Source organism: Corythoichthys intestinalis, chromosome 9 (assembly GCF_030265065.1).
Source record: "Corythoichthys intestinalis isolate RoL2023-P3 chromosome 9, ASM3026506v1, whole genome shotgun sequence".
Classification (NCBI taxonomy): domain Eukaryota; kingdom Metazoa; phylum Chordata; class Actinopteri; order Syngnathiformes; family Syngnathidae; genus Corythoichthys; species Corythoichthys intestinalis.
Window position 1 is genome coordinate 12,045,705 of NC_080403.1, and position 22,901 is coordinate 12,068,605.

At 39.0% G+C, this 22,901-nt stretch overlaps 1 protein-coding gene across 1 annotated transcript; it reads right to left on the reverse strand.

The window, feature by feature from the left end:
• Nucleotides 1-10,166: 10,166 nt before the first annotated feature.
• Nucleotides 10,167-20,862, reverse strand: srsf3b (serine and arginine rich splicing factor 3b). The gene is made up of 6 exons (XM_057847029.1): nt 20,698-20,862; nt 19,904-20,114; nt 17,530-17,670; nt 12,811-12,849; nt 10,760-10,846; nt 10,167-10,688 (listed from the first exon to the last, which is right to left on the reverse strand). Exons 2-6 carry the CDS (start codon nt 20,104-20,106, stop codon nt 10,661-10,663), a joined length of 498 nt encoding a protein of 165 aa, XP_057703012.1. The 5' UTR covers nt 20,107-20,114; nt 20,698-20,862; the 3' UTR covers nt 10,167-10,660.
• Between the last annotated feature and the right edge of the window lie 2,039 nt (nt 20,863-22,901).

Consider the following 22,901-nt stretch of genomic DNA (forward strand, 5'->3'; position numbering starts at 1 on the left):
CAATTGGCTACTGGTTATTTCATATCTCATCAGCATTCTTCACAAAACATGCGCACACGGTACATATTATCGATACGTAAAAGTAAGAAAATAACATGCATTTGCTCTGCACCCTCAATGTGTTGGCCGTCGCAATTCTATAATTCATGCAACATAAATGAGAGTAAAGAGTGGTGTACAAAACCACAGAATTCAATTCTGACCTTTAGTGAAATATTCAGTTGTTTTTAAAACTTTTAATTCTGATACTTTAATCAATTTATTAGAGATTGCTAAACAAAAAGTGTGAAAAGAAAAACAAAGGATATTTTATTTAAGTCCAAAATTTAGTTTTTAAATATTGTATTGTATTTTTCTTAGTCCAAGCTTTTTTTTTTTTTTTTAATGAGATTGAAATGAAAACTGTTTGTGGTCTTGCACCTGTCCTTCACCACAAAAACCGCCGTTACTTTGGAAGGGCATAGGTTTGGTCTCAACATTCGAAGGGACGATATAACAGCATAACCTGCATGTAGGTACACTTTTTGCTGGGGACGGGACATTAATAAGACCAAACAGATTGGATGAAGGGGGCAAAGGGCCACATTTCTCATGTATATGAATTATGAACCTAATTAATTAATAGGCAAAATGATCAATGCAAAATAAATCCTTATCTACTGATAATAACTTTTACGTGCATTGGTTCAGATGATACACTGTGCGATTCAAACCTTTGTTTTCAAAAAATACTAAAGAAACATTTTGAAAACTTCCTAAATAAATGTCTGGTTTTTATTAGCAAACATAAACATAATGAAAATAATTCACTTAATAATGGTAGGGTCAATTCTATCCTTACAACAGATCTAAATTCTCTATATAACTGAACATTATATCAAGCAAAAAAGGTAAGGTTGCTTAAAAGTTGGTGGGGACAATTTTAGCATCCTGAAAAGTTGGTAGTGTTATGTCCCTACCGTCCCTATGCAAACCTACGCCCTTTTTGTAAAAGTCCTCCTAATTTTTCGTTACTTTAAAAAATCTCTCCGCCTCAATGGAGAGGATTGCTTCAATTAGATCGTTCTGTGTTCTATTTGACAAGCCAGAAAACACAGTGGATGTGTCCAAATGTCTAGCTAACCTTTCATCTTTCTCAGCAAAACCATGTAATCGTTCTACATATATGCCACGTTTAGAAGAGCTTTACGCTCATCGTTACCACGAAATGTTAACTCCTGTTTAGCTAGGATGCAGGTCGCATTAATGAGGTCTTTCAAACTCTTTCGGTTTTCCTTTACCTTGGGCGTTGTGGATGCTACCGTTGAGCTTCCGCTGTTCGTCAAAGCAAAATCGATCCTTGAACTTCCAAAAGTTTTTAAAGCAATCAGGCTTTAAGTGTGAGTGGTCGAGCTCTCGTGTTTGCTAAGCCTTCGTGGTAGTTTTTTAATGTCACAATATCACGCGTTAGTCCAGACATTGGCACAAGTTGAGAAGAAAAGGCAGGGAAAGCAGCAAGGGCGATTTTTCGAAGGACAGCCACATAGCCAGTCTTTTCGGGTGTACCAGTCCGCTTGAAAAGCGCGAGTTATCTTCTGTCCCGTAGTTTGAAGCAAACCTTTTAGCTCCGGTGTTGTTAATCGCGTCCACTTTTGACGGAAAGTCCAGTTTCACGTACGCCCCCTTTCAGTGCGGCAGAGTACTATCTGCCGCAACCTGTGCCTTTTCACTGCGGTTTTATTTCCCATCAGCAAAACTAAATATGTCGCTAACAAACATTAAACTTTAAGGGTTAAAGACATTAGCCAGACTGTGGAAAATCAGGTCAAATAAACGTATCTGGAAACATTATAATGGCGACATGCAGATGTACGGCAACCAGCACGCTCCAATTCCATGTATCAACCCAGTTTGTTATGGATTGCGCAATCAGAGGTGAGGCTTTACTCGTTGCTGCCGCACCTCTCGTTTCATTTCGTTATTTGAACAGGAAATGGGCAAATTCAGCGATTTTGACTATAAAAAATGTTTGAAATGAGTTATACATTAAGAGCAATGGACAAATATTAATATAAATTTGATGCTATAATTATTTTTTTGTCATGATGACAGGTGAGGCTCTGCCTCACCTGCCTCCCCTGACCGCACGTCACATGAATGAGTTTATCACTAGTAGGTGTACAATCTGTTTATCATTCGTCCATTCGCTGCCATCCCTCCCACTTCAAATGGATTGGATGTCAAACACCATCAGTGGCAGCCATTGCCAGGCAACGAGTACATTTTGGGGCGTTTGATGTCAATTCCTGTTGATTTTCCGTGACTTCATTTTCCTTTGGGTCATTGACATTCCTATTGATTTGGGGGCATTTACAGGTCTCTCTCTGTTGATTTTGGGTTACTGAAACGGAAGTGAATCAAGAATATCCCCAAATTAATAGAAGGTCACTCAAAATCAACAGGAAGTAACTTGTTAATGCCCTAAAATGATAAGGAAGTGACCTATAAATGCCCACAAAAGATTGGCTGTGAATGCTCTGCTTTTAGTTCTATTGACACTGCTAGATGTCCAGTCCAGTCAAAAATAACTAGATGTCTAGCACTGTCAATGGCAGGCAGAGAGCTAACGTAGACACTATTCTACTGGAAGATTTTGGTAGAAATCTGTAGGTTCCTTAAAAAAAAAAAAAAAAAAAAAACAGTGACACCTTGTTTAAATGGTATATCGATTCTTGGTGGGAACATATTGATAAACTTATGAGCTACAAAGTATCGCAATAGTGTTACCTCTAATTACGAATGTCTCTACATACATCATTTTCAGGTTGACACGCCTCAACAGGAAAGTATTGCCTCTTGTTATGAAAGAAGTTTCCTGATACGAAAGCCAAAAATACAGTATGGCTGGTACTCGCAGCTCCCAATTTGCTGAATGTAACATACTTATAGCAGCTCTGACCTCTACTGTATATCCCAGCGTTCTCTTCATTAGGTAACTACAGTGATGCCTCGCTACTTCGCGCTTCAAACTTCCCGGCCTCAGTCTATCGCACGAGAGTTACTTATTAAAGTTAACGATGGTTAACAGACGTTAAGGTTTGATCTTGCCAGAGATGCTGGGAAGCCAAAGTTTCAAAGCGCCGCATGCATTAATCATCGTTTAAATTGTTAAACAGTTGCCGTGGCATCTCATTGTGTGTAAGTGAGCAGCCTGAGCGGATTTGAGTGGACTGACTCAATGAGGGATTTAACAAAGATAAGCATTTTTCTAATTTATTCTTGTTTAAAAATAATTCTAAACTTATCATAATTATTACATTTGAAGTGTGTTATTAATATGTAAACATACACTCACCGGCCACTTTATTAGGTACACCTGTCCAACTGCTCGTTAACACTTAATTTCTAATCAGCCAATCACATGGCGGCAACTCAGTCCATTTAGGCATGTAGACATGGTTTAAGACAATCTCTTGCAGTTCAAACCGAGCATCAGTATGGGGAAGAAAGGTGATTCGAGTGACTTTGAACGTGGCATGGTTGTTGGTGCCAGAAGGGCTGGTCTGAGTATTTCAGAAACTGCTGATCTACTGGGATTTTCACGCACAACCATCTCTAGGGTTTACAGAGAATGGTCCGACAAAGAAAAAATATCCAGTGAGCGGCAGTTCTGCAGGCGGAAATGCCCTGTTGATGCCAGAGGTCAGAGGAGAATGGCAAGACTGGTTCGAGCTGATAGAAAGGCAACAGTGACTCAAATAACCACCCGTTACAACCAAGGTAGGCAGAAGAGCATCTCTGAAAGAACAGTACGTCGAACTTTGAGGCAGATGGGCTACAGCAGCAGAAGACCACGCCGGGTGCCACTCCTTTCAGCTAAGAACAGGAAACTGAGGCTACAATTTGCACAAGCTCATCGAAATTGGACAATAGAAGGTTGGAAAAATGTTGCCTGGTCTGATGAGTCTCGATTTCTGTTGCGACATTCGGATGGTAGGGTCAGAATTTGGCGTCAATAACGTGAAAGCATGGATCTATCCTGCCTTGTATCAACGGTTCACGCTGCTGGTGGTGGTGTAATGGTGTGGGGAATATTTTCTTGGCACTCTTTGGGCCCCTTGGTACCAATTGAGCATCGTTGGAAGGCCACAGCCTACCTGAGTATTGTTGCTGACCATGTCCATCCCTTTATGACCACAATGTACCCAACTTCTGATGGCTACTTTCAGCAGGATAATGCGCCATGTCATAAAGCTGGAATCATCTCAGACTGGTTTCTTGAACATGACAATGAGTTCACTGTACTCAAATGGCCTCCACAGTCACCAGATCTCAATCCAATAGAGCATCTTTGGGATGTGGTGGAACGGGAGATTCGCATCACTGATGTGCAGCCGACAAATCTGCACCAACTGTGTGATGCCATCATGTCAGTATGGACTAAACTCTCTGAGGAATGCTCCCAGCACCTTGTTGAATCTATGCCACGAAGTATTGAGGCAGTTCTGATCTGTCTATCTATCTATCTATCTATACATATATACATATATATTCATTCATTATCCATGCCGCTTTTCCTCACGAGGGTCGCGGAGGTGCTGGAGCCTATCCCAGCTAACTACGGGCAGTAGGCAGGGTACACCCTGAACTGGTTGCCAGCCAATCGCAGGGCACAAGGAGACATACAACCATTCACGCACACTCTCATACCTAGGGTCAATTTAGAGTGTTCAATCAGCCTACCATGCATGTTTCTGGGATGTGGGAGGAAACTGGAGTTCCCGGAGGAAACCCACGCAGGCACGGGGAGAACATGCAAACTCCACACAGGAAGGCCAAAGCCCGGGATTGAACCCTTGATCTTAGAACTGTGAGGCAGATGTGCTAACCACTCAGCCACCGTGCCGCCTATACATATATATACACATATACACACACACACACATACACATATACACACACACACACATATATATATACATATACACACACACACACACACACATATATATATATATATATATATATATATACACATATATACTCACATATATATATACATATATATACACATACACACACACACATATATATATACATATATATATATATATATGTTTTTTTTATTATACTTTGCGGGAAAAAAGTGAAAAAACATGTCTTATATGTATCCAATGCTAAATCTGAAGAAAAACATTCAACACACACAATTTTTTTTCCCGAAAACTAAATAAATAAATGTCAGCAAAATAAATAACTCTTATTATGTTAACTTATTTGAATTTAATTTGGTGATTCTTCAGTGAGAATATTTTATAGCCTTATACGATTACATGTTATATTCATAACTACTTGACAGAGAACTTGCTTTGGGATCAGAAGTCAAGCAAGATAGTTTGTTTGACTGTTGTTATTGTTGCTGTATTTACTATATTGTTAAAAAAAATTGGGGGGAGCAGGGGCACTGCTTCGCGGTTTTTCACTTATCACTGCAGGTTCTGATCCCCATTAACCGTGAACAACGAATGATTACTGTATCATAATTATAGCAATGTATATTTTTATTGTTAAAATGTATGCATTTTTTGGGACTGTCTAAATTATCGCGTTAACGGGCGGTAATACATTTTTAAAATTAATCACGTCATATTTGACGCAATTAACGCACATGAACCGCTCAGACAGATTTAAATGACAGTACAGTGAAATGCACACTTGTTAGTTGTGTTTTATGGAGTTTTGCCGCCCTCTGCTAGCGCTTTGGTGCGACTGATTTTACAGGCTTCAGCACCCATGAACATTGTATAAGTAATTATTGACATCAACAATGTCGGGCTACTAGTTTATTATTTTATTGAAAATTTTACATATTTTATTAAAACGAAAACATTAGGAGGGGTTTTAATATAAAATTTCTATAACTTGTACTAACATTTATCTTTTAAGAACTACAAGTCTTTCTATCCATGGATCGCTTTAACAGAATGTTAATAACGTTAATGCCATCTTGTTATAATAAACAAATACAGTCCTTATGTACCGTATGTTGAATGTATATATCCACCTTGTGTCTTATCTTTCCATTCCAACAATAATTTACAGAAAAATATGGCATATTTTATAGATGGTTTGAATTGCGATTAATTGCAATTATTTACGATTAATTTTTAAGCTGTAATTAACGCGATTAAAAATTTTAATCGTTTGACAGCCCTAGTATTTTTATATTAATTCATTTTTGCGTGTATTTTTACATATATATTTTTTCAACGAATAAATACTTTCATTTTTTAATAAAAAGTCGCAAAAACAATCCAGTGTTTACGTCCAATTTATGAATGCTCATGTTTTAGAGCCATTGACGGTGCCAAACTTCCAATCTAGTCCTGTATATGAGTTAAATGAGTGCCATGTAAAGGGTTTAGTCCATCCAGTACATTTTTAAGTAGTACAGCACGTTTTAATGAAAACTCAGCAATATTTAACTAAGACAATGAATGTTGGTTTCGCGAAAAATGTCAGGAAGAAAAAAAAAATCACAAAAGCAATCTGTCGATGATGAAATGGTGCGTTTTTTCAAAGTGTCACCTCTGCGTGGACGTCGCACGACATCCATCATGTACAACAGTTACATAACAGTGGGTGGACTATATACCATAACCAGTATAAGATAAGTGAGTGGATTCCCGCTTGTTTCTCGAGTGTATCGTCCCCGTGGAGATCCGTGACTGAGTCACGTCCCACGCTTACGTCACGCGGCTTTGAGCCATTCACAGAAACGAGGGAAAAGCGCGCGCGATTTTAAGAGGCTTGCCTGTGTCTGCGTGCGTGTTCAATGGCACTTCACGTGGGATGTATGCGTGAATTTAACCAGCGTGGGACCGCGAGGGGCGGGGTCGAAAAAACGCCATTGGACAGTGGTGATGTTGGGAAACCGCTCGCGGGGAGAAACGTTCGATCACAGGGCAATTTTTCTCCTTTATCATTGAATGAACTCTGTATTCCGCCCATCTTGTGCACCTCTATTATACTGTAGTTCCCTACTCAACTATTAATTGTGTAGTACTACTTGTCAATATAGAATATCTTAAAATAAAATTTATAAGTATTTGGTGCACACAAAAGTTTTATCATTCAATATTGTAGAAAAAAATGATGAGATGAATTATGCTGTGTACTGAGTGATTTTTTAAAGTCTTAGAATAACTTATTGTATTTCATGTACACTGCTAATGTAAGCTTTTCTGTTAAACCCAAAAGATATCAACACCTAAAAAGGCACAATCTTACTGTCATGAAAAAGTGCGGCCACGCAATCACATTTCCCATTTTTTAAAAATCCCTCAGAATTGTGAAGGTTATACAGTATATATTGTTAATATTTTTACATCACTCCCACCTGGAATTTGGATAGGGGCGTGCAAACGTAATATCGTCATTACATTTGACCAGCTATGAAGCCTATACATGTTGCATGCCTCAAATAAATGCAAGATTCCCATAGTCTAGTCCCTCACATGCAGACCCGTGCTGCCCATAAGGCGAGCTAGGCAACCGCCTATGGGTGCACCAGCGTACAAAAAGGGTGTCAAGAAAAATTTTCAAATAATATTTGATGATAGCAGTATTCAAAAAATTATACACAACAATAAAACAAAAGAACAACAAAACTGTTCATAATAAGTCTTTAAATAATAAGGAAATTATTTTTCTAGTGTGCCTTCTGCCCGTTTCACTTTTTCCTGTGATGTGATAATTTCACCACAGACCCTAGTCTCACTCACCACCCAGCTGACCAGCGAGCTACCTGAAGGTGCTATTTTTAGCCTCTGCAATTGAGCGACGTTATGTTGACAAGTCAACTTCATGAAAAGACAAAAGCCCTCCGGGTCAGAAGAAAAAGAAAGAATAGAGCAAAGACGTGAAGAAAAACAGTTTTGCTGTAATGATTTTTTTTCAACAGCATAAGCACGTAGACTTAGGGCAACTGCAAGCAAGCGGTTATTTACCTAGAGTTTATATGACTTAGTGCTAAAGCAAAATTATACTGTATCATTAGCCAGGCTGTTGTTTTAGAAATATTTTCAATATTCAGCCAGCTGTGGATTAGTTTCAGTGAAATTTACTCCCCCCTCCAATTTTAGAGAAATTTGGACAAAGTGTATGGGAGGCTAAAATTGTCTTGCTTATTTTCATGTGATGTGAACCACTTTTACCTTGTGTAAATTGTGCTTTTCAAATAAATTTGCCTTGCCTAAAAGTGCCAAGGTTAATTAAATAAATACACCATTAAATATGGAATTAATCATTTCAAAGTTCTGTGGTATGGGGGACTAAAAGTGCCACGGATTTAAATGCAAACACTTGTTATTAAATGTGTCATTAATTCATTCAAATGGCGATCACGTTCATGTAAAAACATTCAATTTGTTATTATTTTTATGCTATCATATATTATTTAATTTAATATTATTGGATAGTCCTGTGTAGTTGCAGTGCTTCAAGAATTTATTTTCTTTTAACTACGCCCATCAAAGATAGTGGCCAGATCCAATAGACAGGTACAGTAGGCTGCAAGAATTTAGGCGCTATTATGGTTATGTCATGCTGGTTTCACAATCAACAGCTATTTGACTAATATAATGTAACATTCCACTTTCTTCTCTTTGTAGATGCTCTTCTGAAATATTTTCTTTCTACCTCTGTACATCCTGGGCCATCTTTTACAGTGAACTTATCCACATCAGCACCAAGTCCAAGCCCACCAAGTCCAGGAAAGAAAAGAAGTGCACCTTCCAAAACAACTGTCATATGAAAGTGTAATAGATGCTTTTGCATCAGTGAAGAAAAGGTGAGTAAGGTTATAGGTAAAGGTGAAAAAAAAAAAAGTTTCATTTTAAAGTGTTCTGTGTGTCTTTATATAGGTTTGTGTGGGTGGGTGTTAACCATATTGTAATAACAATTGTAATTTATTTCATGCATTTGTTTTTTAAGTGTTTTTATTGGTGCTTTTGAATAAAGTTTACAGCATTTTTCTTTAAATTTATGCACTTGTTCTTTTTTTAATAAATTACAAAGAGATAATGTGCTTTTTCAGTGTTTAAATATATGTGATTTAAAAAAAAAAAGGGGGGGGGGGGGCAACAAATGTGTTGCCTAGGGCACCAAATTGATATCAGGAACGGCCCTGCTCACATGTAGTTGTGGTTTATCATGCAGTGGCACAAGGACACCATTATTTGGATGTTTTATCTCAAATTGCCTTCTCACGATTACACAACCGACAAAAAACCTCTTCCTTTGTAAAAGAGGAGCAGGACAACGTGAGACACAAGTTTGATTTGAAGACATCTTTTACCTTTTAGTGTACAATGAACAGCGAGGGCGGCTCTAGAGCCACATGCGGCTCTTTAGTGCTGCCCAAGTGGCTCCCTGGAAGTTTTTCAAAAATTAAAAAAGATGGGAGAGGGAAATATTTTTGTTTTGATATGGTTTCTGGAGGAGGACAAACATTCTTATTCATGAATACTGTAATGAAGTTAACCTTGAGGCGGCATCGTACAACATAGTCACATGGTGCCTCAATCTACAAAATGTACTGCTGGGGGAAAAAAAACATGAATTATGTATTTGTAGCCAAGTCAGTCATTTTGACAGTAGGCTAATATACCTACAGATTTTTTGCGGCTCCAGACATATTTTTTTGGTCCAATATGGCTCTTTAAACATTTTAGGTTGCTGACCCCTGAAGGGCAAAAAGCTTTTATTTGCTTCTGACAGTATGTTAGCATTAGCCTCAGGTTAAAGTGCGGCACATACAACACATTTTCTACCATGATGAAATATAAAACTCTAAGATGGGAATTCAGTTGAGAGGAGGCCAAGTAAATGCATATTTTGAATATTAAATGTTTCTAGTTAAGTTACAATTGTCTGGTAAAACACACAAGTTGTTGAATAGCGCAAAATTGCAGCATATGAATTGTATTGCTGCACAGAATAAGCAATTACAGATTTTGGACATGCTAATCTTTCTCTTCACATAATCCGTAATACATGACTCAACTCTGTTCTTGAGTTATTATGGTTTGCATCGAAAAACATGAACCTTGGGCCCGTTACGGTTTTTCGTCGTAATGAATTTCCTCCTAATGTATGGAATTTAGGAAGTAAGAGGAAAAGACAACTTGTTTTAAACAACCAGTATTTTTAATTGAGACAATTTCACACCGTATCAAAGTACTGAAAATGAAAAGCCGCTTCAGATACGTTCCATGTTCCGACCAGCTTTTTACAAATCACATGCAGATGAAAACCAGCTTTACCTTGGCAAGTAGCACAGTGAACGTCTGACGGCACCACATTCTATCCTTCTTAAAAAAAAAACATATTCACAATGAAAATGAACTTGCACTATATGTCAAACGGCACATATTCATAAAACAGCAACAAAAACAAGTTGTCAAGTGATTACTGATGGAATGCTGGATGGTGCACCTCCTTCGGGACTTGTGTGAGGCTTCACACCTGTGCACACCCAATGTTGGTGAAATGACTAACAAAAAAAACAAAAAACAAAAAACAAGGGAGACTATAACTCTTAACAGATAAAAAAACAAAACCAACATCCATTATTTGAACACAACAGTACAACTGCTTTCTCATCTCTGTTCCTGTTCTTCTACTTTCTGTCATTTGATCTGGAGCGGCTGTGGAAAAAGGAGATTGCAATTTAGTCTCAGGGCCACTGAAAATCCACCCAAAATATTAAGTCGCATACCTCCTAGACCGAGAGAAAGATCTTGAAGGTTTGTGGTTCCTGTCCCGGGAGAGGGAACGCTCCCTCCTCCTATCTCTAGAGAATGACCTGGATTTAAAAAAAAAAAAAAAAAAAAAGGGCATCCCGTGAAATAAAAAACAGCATTCAAACATTTTTCTCCGAGGGCCACTTTCAGAAAAATCTTTTAGGGATGACCCTGATCTGATCATGTGATCTGAAATCCGGCCTGATCACTTAATTTTAAGAGGATCGGAAACTGGTAAAATGTGTCGAGTTTTTAAAAATGTTTTATTTTTAATTATCAATTGGCTGGTATTGACAGCGATAGACTTCCAATCCATTTAGACTTGGATGGTTGGCAGCGATAGAATAATCCTCTAGTCAAATTGGATTGGACATCGATCGCCGTCAATGTTAGTGAAACATGATCACTCAGTGCCAGCCTTACCAGTTGAAATAAATGTCTGTCAGTGGCAATGAATGAGTTAAATAGTACAAGGAACAAAAAATTCAGCGGTATAAGGATATTGCAATATACATAATACAGGTAGTCCCCGGGTTACGATGAACCCGACTTATGCAATTTCAACTTCACGATGCCAGAGTTGTCGTCTTTTTTTTTAATGTTGACTTTTGTTTTGTGATGCTTTTATTTTGGTGCAGGAAGTGTAGAACAGGAAGCGCGTGCATGTACAGACGAGCCCGCCCACCCCACACACAGTACAGAGCAGCCGACTGACAGAGGTGACAGCCTGCGCGCACATTTGTTGCTTGTGAAGCATCCAGAGGAGACTGCTGTATATAACCTCTTTTGTACTGTTTATTGTGAGTTTTCAATTGTGGTTGAATACTTGGGGCGAGTTTAGATGATTGCTTTTGGGAATGTGCGGACGCTAACTGATATATGCTAATCGTTTGTTATTGCTGTTTCAGTAGCTACTTGGAAACGCAAATTTCATTCCTGTTATTGAAGATGAGACTGATTTATTTTTAGTTTTATTCTACAAGTGTTGATGTTATGAGCAGCTGAATGAAGTTCGCAAACCACATGGACGCCTGACATCTTCATTTCGGAGCTTAGCTCACGTCTAGCTAGGACTTCGCTCCAACGTCCTGGCAAGGACAATAAAATGATGTATAATACATGTTTTGGGATAGTTGTTTTTTTATTTAGAGGGTGTTTTCAGGGATTTAAAGGGTTGATTCCGACTTACACGGACATAATCGCCAGTGCAGGAACGAAACTCATTCGTAAACCGAGGACTACCTGTATTCATATTTACACTACTCAAATGAGAATGTCCAGCAAAAGCAAAAATTACTTTTATAAATCACAACCAAGATAAGTCATTTTATCACATTGATTATTTTTCAGCTGCAACCTCCTGACTGTCCGGACCCCTGGCTGGATAGACGTCCTCGCTGCTACCCCCGTATCATCTGGCTAGATGGACCTCTTCTTGCTCCTTTACTCCACTGCATTTTTACAGACTAACTTCGCCTGCTAATTCCCCTTAGCAGTTCTGGGGTTCCTGTCTATCAGTCCTGGGAGTGGATCTCTCCTGACTGTGGTACTCCCCGAGGTTTCTCATTTTTCTCCCAATTGACTCTGGAGTTTTTTGAGTTTTTCCATGGAGGGTCTTAAGGATAGGGGATACCCAGGACTTGAACTGTATCTATTCATCTTTGTTGCTTCATTTCTAATTGTGTATCATATTGCCTCTGCAAAGCACTTTGAGACATCTGTTGTGATTTAGGGCTATACAAATAAAATTGAATTGAATTGAATTATTTTTAAAATATAAGTATGTGAAAGTAAATACTGAAATTCTACCTCGGAGCTAATGACGCACTGTTTAAGTGACGAGCTCCATCTAGCGTTGAAGTCGAGAGTGCAACAGACTGATGTTGAACTCAGACATCTTGTGCAGACCATATTCAGTGATATTTTTATAATTTGCAAAAGGCCAATAAAACTGGGCTGTAGTTTGGACACCCTTGCTCCAATACATTGCATGCAAAATCAATGAGAGCATAGATAAGTGACCAACCTGCTGCGGCTACGGCTGAAGCTCCTCCTGCGTGGAGATCTGTATAGGAAAAATGCCCAAATGTTAAGATCATTCACTGATGCATCCATTATCGCGCCCTCGTTATACACAGTTCATGTTAGTTTGTGGGCCCCCATCAGACCTGCACTAAAGAATATAGCTTTTGAAACTATGAAAACCAATTGCATTGGGCCATTTGCCAAAAGGTTCCTCAGGTTTCACCTAACCCACAGTACAAGATCCTTTCAACTAAGTTATTTAGAAGATGCAAATGAACTGAAGCCTCAAGATGAACCGACTAACGCCAACCGTCCCTATGCGAAGATCACTGCACTTTGGACTGGCACTTTTGTAGGATTTCGAGGTCTTACTAGTCCACTGCATGTGCAGACAAGTTAACAGACTTTAGGTATAAATTAGTCGATAACTATGCTCAAACCCTGTCAAGGATAACTTATCAGAATCTCTGGACAAACACCAGACAATCTGATGGTGGACCCTTCACCTTTGGAAACAAGGAATTAACAGTAATGGGTGAGGACACAATGACAAACTTGTATGAACGTTATTAAACAAAAAAGGAAAAAAAACCTCCGTAAAGCAGCTGTCTCTTCACTTTAAAACTGTTATCAGTGTACTGAATGAAGCAGGAAAACTTACTAGTATTTTTGGTTTTCAACAAGCTAGATATGGCGAAAGGGAGGCAGACTGTAGGCTGGGTAGGAAGAATTGGTAGAATAGGCCTGGCCAGATGCTGCGAGGCGATAAGGTGGCAGGCAGGTGGGGGCTGGCTGCGGCTTTTTTCCTGCTTTAATTGGTTAGCCGAAGGCTGCCGCTGGTAGGCTGTCGACATTTGGAAACGCGATACGCTGATTGGAATGTGAGGTGGCCCGCTGCCGTTTGGATTAAGGTTGAAGGAGGAGGTGGTTGAGAAGAGCATGATGAAGAACCAATGGCCTGGTGCAGCCTGACGACTGGCCATGCCTGGGTCATGTGACAGCGCCAGTCAAGCTGATTGAGGCACGATGGTCAGCAGTCACATGATGCTGAAAGAGGACTAGTTGATTGACTCTGAGGGTGGTGAGAAGAGGCATGGTGGTGGCTCTGCAACGGGTTTCATTCTTATTAATATATATGAAAAATAAAAAGCATCCTCAAACAAAAAGGAAAAGCATCACATTTGGCACTCTTACCCCTTCCCACTTTTAAAATCTGTTTTGTTTTTTCTCACACATTAAATGTGGAAAGTTGGAATCCTTAAGTCGGTTGCACACTTGGTGCTTTAAGCTTGAAAATTTACTAGAAAACTACTATTAACCGTGTGGTCCCCACAAAGTGATTACTGATAAACACTTTGCAAAAATAATTCAAAAACAAATTTTAGTGATCATAAAGATCAAGCTTTTTAACTATCTACATTGGTATGGTTACTGTTCTAATCACAGTTTTGTTACAGCTAGTTAAGTGCCGTTTTACTAAATGTGGTTTTTCATTTACATAATTTCCTATGGAATTTATTGCTTCATATTTTTGTATGATATGGTTTAGGGTAGGGATGTCCCTGATCCGATCACGTGATCGGAAATCAGGCCGATCGGGCCATCTTTCAGAGAATTGGAAGAAAAGAGGTTTTAAGGGCTAAAAATTAACAAAATAATACAGAACTACAATGGCATTGCCAAAAGAAACAAAAATATATATGCGTTTTATACTCCTTTTATACGCAACACTCCCGGAAAAAGCAGAAGTACAGTAAACGGCACAGTACTGTAACATGTTTGGAACTAGGGATGTCCCGATCCAGGTTTTTGCACTTCCGGTCCGATACCGATATTGTTTTGCACTTCCGATCCGATACTGGCCGATACCGACCTATCTGAGCATGTGTTAAAGTTTAAAGTTATTTAGCCTCCTTACTTAGTTGTCAGACTCATGTTGAAAAAGGTTTTAGTACTCTTGATAACAACTAGCCAGCTGAATTAGGTGAGTTTGAATAACACAGTTGGTAACAAGAAACTGACCTGTTTATTCAGTGACAAACACAAAACATTGTAAATAACAAACAGAAATGGCATAGTCAGTCAGTAAAACGTGCAAATAATATTGTAAACTGTCTAGGGCTGCAGCTATCGAATATTTTAGTAGTCGATGGACTAGTTAGTTCGAATAATCGAGTAATCGGATCAGGAACATGAAAAATTAAAATACCTCAGCTGAGCCTCAAACGGTGTAAGTTTATTTTTAAAAATGAGGATCTATGTAAAACAAAAGAACAATTGGCTAACTTACATAGAAAAAGTCTGCTAGCTTAAATGCTACAAAATGATAAAGTTTTTTTTTTTACAATGCTCTAAACAAAAGGTTCAGACACATATTCCCACAAAAAAAACGGCTAAATATACCTATAAACTAAATTATGAATGCCTTAAAAAACATTAGCTCAAACAAAAATTTAACTTACGTTGGTCTTAACAGGGAGCAGTTGGATTCAGCCATGTGAAAAGAGAGACCAGAGGGCAGTGTACCCACCCTAATCAATAAAACTAAATGCAAACACTTTCAAAATAAACCATTACAACGCCACTTTAATTAAACGAATACTCGAGGCAACAAAATTTAATTCGAATATTTTTTTCTAATCGAGTACTCAAGTTAATCGATTAATCGTTGCAGCACTAAAACTGTCTTAAAAAAGCAAAACACACCAACAACCTCAGTGGAAAATCCCACAAATCCCCCAAGCTATTAGATGCTTTTAATGTTTCGTGCATTAGTTACAAAAATTGTATAAAAAGCTTCTCAGGTTTAAATAAACAACTATTTCAGTATCAAGTTAACATTTTAAAACAGTAAATAAAATACTCAAGTCCCCATTCTGTATCAGCAGCCTTAAACTACATTCAATTCATTTAATTTTGCGAATCAACTGTTAAAGTTGTTAAAATTGCTCCCGTTATTCCATAATTTCCCTTCTGTCTACTTTCGACAAGTGAAAGTTTTAAAACGGTTTTGAAGATTGATTCAAGTCAACATTTTGCTGATTTAGGAGTATTTTAGATAGGTTCACAACAGCCTACTAGGGAAGTCTTCTGCTTTAAGATGGCGGCTGTTTACTAACGCATGTGGTTTTCAATACTTCAATGTTGCTAACGCAGTCGAGTCTGTCGTGTAGCATCTTGTTCTATAGACATATGATATCTATTATCTCCAGTAAAACGTTGACGTAGTTTGTAGCGGCTATCAGCAGCAGTCAGGTATTCTTGTGTTTTTTTATTCAGCGGCATGAGTTGAGCTAAAGCCGTGAGTTGAGCATTGGCATTACCCGGGTCTTTGGCATTACCCGGGTCTAAGACAAGTTATGTTTACTTTCGGGACGCAATGCGGTCAGTTTCTCATTGCGTCCCGCTTTACTTGACATATTTCAATAATCGGAATTTGGATGTTTGTGAATCGTTCTCGAATCTTCCACAGCCGAATCGCGTGTTGGATGGTAGGTCTTTACTCACGAGAGATAATGGCTCGTCATCCAGAATGAATTCTTCGGCAATGACTCCTGTTATTCCCAGGGCTTTGGGACTATCGAGTGCCAGTTTGTCACGCATAGCAAAAGTTTCTGCCAGTGTTAGTTGCGTAGGACCTTTCTTTTTGTCTTCGGTTTTCTTAACATACTCCTCATATTGTTTGTGGTGGTATTTCGCTAAATGCTTGATTGGGTTGGTTGTATTAAAACTTCTTACAGATTTACCACTACGCTTGCCTTTATTGTGGCATACGTTGCTCCCTGCCTCTTCGTCTTTGTCGTCCTTTAAGGTGAAATGATCCCACACAGCTGACATTTTTACCGATAAAAGTCTCTCGGTAAATTGGGAGACGGTAACGTAAATGTAGTGTGTTGAAGGTGTGCCGTAAAATGCGGACCGGATTTTAGGGAAACCGAAACAAAACCTGGAAAGGATTATGTAAACCGGTGCGCTGGAAAACCCGGACCGGACTTTACAAAAAAAAAAAAAAAAAAACTGGATCGGAAGTCTGGATCGGATTTTTCCCCGTGTTCCGATCCGATACCGATGCACATTTTTTGCCCATATCGGCGTCCAAATATCGGATCGGGACATCTCTATTTGGAACTGTAAAATATAAATAAATAAATAATTAAATCTGTGTCGGATAGGGACTAGGAATTGGCAGATACTCAAAAACAGGTGACTCTTGGCACAAGTGCAAAAATATGCAAACGGGACATCCCTAGATTTAAGTCAAAAATTTTTCAAGTAGCTTAACTATGAGAATTGATGTACCGCTGGACCATAAATATTAGGCATAGAGCTTGGTCCTATACCATATGAGCATTAAGATTTTTCATTGGAAAGTTTGAGGATGACTGGTGAAGGAGGAAAAAAAAAACGCACAAACATAGCTACAAACAATGTGTCGTCTAATCACTTCGCAGGGACTACCTAATGTAACGAGCTTCTGTTCGACACACATTGTGATATATAGTTATTTAATTGTTCCTATAAAATGAGGTGTTGATGGCGTTGATATATTGAACCTTAGAGATAGAAAAACTTAAACACTGCATACCAAGATGACGTAGTCCTAAATTGGAAACGATAGTCAGGAAATATACCATGAATGAAAGCGACCGCAGCAATTGGTGGGATTATGTAACAAACGTAGGCTATGGTAAACCAATGTCAAAAACATCTTTTGGGTCACCTTCGCCTCAGTGGTGGACTACGCCGCCTGTAATCATCTCTGTCTCGGGGGCGCCTGCTCCATGACGGCGGGGCACCGCGGCTGCGACTGCGTTTCTCCCCGTTGGACAGCTCTACCCGTACACGGCAACCGCACAATGTTCTGGAGAACACAGAAGACCGATCAAAATGGGGCAAATGATACACACATTATGACTACACAGTGGTTCAAAAAAGTTCAGGCAACCTTGACAATTTATTGGAGAAACGATGTGCAATAAGGATGAAAACAAAATTTTACAGGTGCAAAAACTTGGGTAACCTAACAGAAAAAGAATGAATAACTATTAAGTAGACCTTCATTTTGCCAAAATAACAGTTTCTAGACGTTTCATGACTTCCAATTAGTTTCTGGATTCTGTATTGGGTTGTTTGGATCTTTCCTCCTTACAAAACATCTCTACTTCAGTTAAGTTTGATAGTTGTAAAGCATGGACAGCCCGCTCCAGATCATCCAATAGATTTTCGATGATATTCAGGCCTGGGATGGCGCTTCTGGAATATCGTATTGCTTGTGTGTATTAATAACAATAATAAGTAGATTTAATAATAAGTAGATTTTGAGCAGATTGATGTATTGTTGAAATATCTAGCACCAGCGTAACATTACTGTTGTGACTGTTTGTTGAACATTATTCTCAAGACTTTGTTGATATTAAGTGGACTCACTGCAATCCTCATTTAAAACAAATTTCCCAGTACAAGGACTAGCTACATAGCCCCACAGCATGATGGATTCGCCACCAAATTTTACTGTTCCTGGAATGCACTGATCTTTCGTCACCATACACAACACCTTGTTTCCAACAAATAACTCAATCTTTTGTTTCTCCAGTCCACAGAACCTTGTTCCCAACTGAAGCTGGCTTATCCAAATATACTTTTGCAAACCTCAAGCAAATCTGTTTATATGGCCTGTAGCGGAAAATGCACAAGAGGCTGAAAAAGCAGTTTCTGCACTTGCAGACGATTTTAAAATAAACTACTGTAATCCAAGCCCAAAAAATTGTCGCATTTGATCGAGCATTATTTCTACATGCTACCATAGCAGTTTCATCGTGCAAATCAAATCAAAACAACTCTTAGCGCCATTTTACAGCTGCATCTTTACAAACCAAAAAAATCGCACTTGGACAATATAAAGCAACACTAGGTAACTTTTCAGTTTTGGTCGATTTTAGCGACAGTGGTGGACAAAAGCGGTTTTGCCTCAGGGAAGACTCCGTTTCCAATGAGGACCAACGCATACCCACTCAGTATCGTAAAATCATGATCTTCCGGTCGCCTGCAAATGGATTAATTAGTGCCAGTGAAAACAATACAGACTGGGCTATCGATTATTTTAGTAGTCGAATTACCTATAAATTTGTTAGTTCAAATAATCGGATTAGGAACATTTAATGCGTTGCAGAATAAATTTTAGAGGAGATGTAAAACAAAGGCCTACTAAGATTGCACTTTCAAAAGAGCATTAAATGAGATTACAAAATAAAATTCCCTGATCATTTCTTCAAACTATGCAGAACTGCACTTCCGTTTAAAAATAAGATACCTGAGCTTCGCTTCAAACTGTATAAAAAAAAAAAGTACAACAAAAGAACAGTTGGCTAACTTGTACAGCAAAAGTCCTCTAGCTTAAATGCTATTAAAAAAATAAGTTATTTTAAAACAAGTATTCCCACATAAAATTGCCAAATATACCCATAAACTAAACTATGAATGCATAGCAAAAAACATTAGCACAAACAAAAACTTACCTTCTGTTGGTCTTAACAGGGAGCAGTTGGATTCAACCATTTGAAATGAGTTTTACAACACCACTCTAATTAAACGAATACTTGGGTTAATCGATTAATAGTTGCAGCACTAATACAGACTAAATTTATGAAAGGTGTCATTCAACTAGCTGTCAGTCGACATATTGTCACAAATGTTATAGAAATATTTTATTAAGATTAAAAAGTTACCTGGTGTTGCTTTAAAGTTGCTCAAGGCTGCATGTATCCTTCTATGAGGTTCAACACTTGATCAGTTCAAATGTCAATTTTGGTTTCCGTTTAATAACAGCTAATTAATTACAGGTATTAAAATCAACAAAATAACAAGGGTGCCCAAACTAATGCAACGTTGTTATACCATTTTGATATATATTGCACATCTTCCATTAGTCCGATAAACCCACCTAACCTAAAAAATTCTGAAATGTTACTCTGTCCATCAGTTTATTTATATATCAAATTGAAGTTGCTGATGCAAACACTCAGTTATAAAGGTAAAAAAATAGACATTGTCAAGGGTGTCCAATCTTTTTCATACCAGCTTCGGTTACTTCCTACCTCCCATCAAGCTCTCGCACAGCATCGGTCGCATCCCTGGGGTCTTCAAATTCTACAAAGGCAAAACCTGGGGGGTTCCTCGCCACCCACACACTGCGGAGAGGCCCATAGTAACTGAAGGACCTTTCCAACTCGGTCTTGTTTCCATTGCTGCCCAAGTTTCCAACATAGACTTTGCAGTCAAGTGGACATTCACGATGCATGACTGGATCTGTACATAGAAAATATTTGCATTCAGGGAATAATCATGGTTGAGTTCATTATTAGTTGGACGACTGCATTTTCTACGAGGGCTTAAATGTGTTTTTATTTCATATTCCAACTAGTGTGCTCACGAAAAATTCGACCAATATTTTCAAGCGGAATATGCAACAATAAAATAACGTTATTATTCAAGGACTTATTTACTATCGCAGAGATATTTGGAGACGGTGAAGGTGGAGAACCTAGGCCTTTTTTCCGTCTTGTGGCTATGCTAGTCCTAGCTCAAAAGGCCGTTGTTGAAACAAAACATCCACGAGTATCAAAGCAGCGAACAGTAAAACCAATTGGCGTTTTTCCTCCGCAGCCGATCAATAATGAATCTTGAAAAGAAAAATCGGCACTGTTTCGTCCCTTCGAAGCTAAAACTAGTTAGACGCAACTAAAATGGCCGCCGACTGTTTCGAGGCCTTAGCGGTCGTCAAAATGAAACAATGAAGCACTCATATAAGGTTTCACACAGATTCACAAAAGGCACAGCAAACGATTCTCTGCTAGAATCTTGCATATACAATTATGCAAAAGACCCCTACCTTATCGGTGTTCTTTCAGGATTTGATTTGGCGTGCCGTGCACTGCTCCAGATACACGACGCTTTTTCCGCTGGCGATGGAAAATGGCGTGCTCGTGTTCGGCTGTTCGCTCGTTCGAAAGCCCAGCTAGTAGAATGAGGGCGGGGCAAATGTAGGTGTATCGCTCATGAATAAAATAGAATTGCGACTTTCGATTCAACTCGTCTGCTCGACACCTGTAATGAATATCTGTTGTTCAAGTCTTGTGAAGGAGAACTTTGGCTGCGTTTGCCCAAATGTTTTTATTCATTTTTGCCCCATGATCTTCACAGATTTGTTGAGACGAATTCTTTTTCAAGCAACACTAGGTAACCTTTCAGTTTTAGTCGATTTTAGCGATGCTGGTGGACAAAAGCTGTAGTGTTTTGCCTTAAAGTGCATACGACAGGATAAAAAAAGTCTAAAATAGCATTATTACAATTACAATCATATTTTGAGACGATTCGACTACATACAACAATTTGGCAAAGCGCAGATGACGAAAAATTAGTCTTTTAATCTGCCGGTTAGCCAAGCCTACCATTATAGGGCTCTAGCGTCCCCAAAAGGTGGATGATGTCGGCAGGGTCATGGTTTCATCTGATTTAGAATTCAACCCATTGAGGGGGAATTATTCAGAAGGAGGAAAATGCGACGGAGAGCTGCAAAATGTCCTTGTTTCAGTCTCTCTACTCCAATATTTTTACAGGATATTCTTTGTATTTTCCCCCAATTGCCAAATAAATGGTACGGTCATGACAAATAACAGTCTTGTGCTAAATGAAATATGAAATAATAAAAATACATTTATTCAGTACGACATGGCAAAATTACTCCATAATGGTCAAAACTGTCCACTTCATCTTTACTGTTGCACCTCCCGAACGAAATTTAATGCCACCATAATTAGTCAGGCTTTTGTCATTTCCCTGCCCCGGCTTTAAGAATGTAAACAAACCAAGAGGAATAACAGCTAGCCGACATGCTAACCCGAACAGAGTGAGGTCTCAAAGTCTTATTTTCACTTTTCGAAGCGAAAAATCACACAAAACTAGCCCGGATCATGTCACACAGTGGCGGGGTTGTCGATTGTCTTTGCCGATCGGCGAGCAATTTACAGCTCGTTCCCCTGCTACGGACAGGAGAGCTTGCCGGGAAAGCAGCTGGAGAGTACCGCCAGACAAACCGGCCGACGTCGGAGGAGCGCGTAGCTGCCACATGGTCAACACAAATATGGTGTAAAATAACGCTTTACTACACTGTGAAGACGTAAACAGAGGGCGGCGTGCAGTTGTTGTGCAGCTAACATGGCAGGATGTGTCTGAGGAGAACTTTTCTACATGTCCGTCCATGATCAAACGTAAGAAAATAGTCCTTTATTTAAAGAAAGTTTGTAGTGTTTACTTTGTAATCGCTAAATGGCCATTTTTATCACAAAGTTGCCATTTCTAATGGGGTTGAAAATTTGACGGAACACCAGGCACATGAAGAGGGCAATAAGCCGAGTATAGCGCTCTCCGGGGGGTGCAACAAGCCGCCGGTCATCGGCCGAGTGGCATTTTCGGTGGACAATCAGCCACAAAATGCCAGCCACCTCCCTATTAAAACGTGTGCCATAATCCCAGTATTTGACATAATACAAAATACGATGTTTACTCACTTCGTCATAAGTCCCATGGTCCCACACTAGTAGCGCTTGTTTTGACCAATTTTCGTGGTGAACGGGAACCTTTTGAAACCCAAAAAGGCTCACACGCCTCTCCCTGGTGCAGCAACAATTTTCTGCAGCCATTTGGCTGGCATGATGCAAAAAATAAACAAATTAATCCGCAAAATTAGCAGAATCAGCAGTCCATCTGCATGCTATAAAGCAATGCTGTATTGTGAGAGGCTGATCCTGGTGACGTCACATTCGCATTCGTCCTTAACCCGAGACTGAAGCCGGGAGTCACTCAGTTTCATGGCGCAGGATTCAAAAATTGAATAAATAAAACGATGGCTTCAACACACATCCCGAGTGGCCCATTTCATTCAGGAGCATAAAACCCCGCGTGAATTATGAAATAAACATGCTTTTTGGTGTCACAGGCACCTTAAATAGCATTATTATGTGAATTAGAATCATATTTTGAGATGATTCGATGAGATACAACAATTTGGCAAAGGGCAGATGACGCAAAATTAGT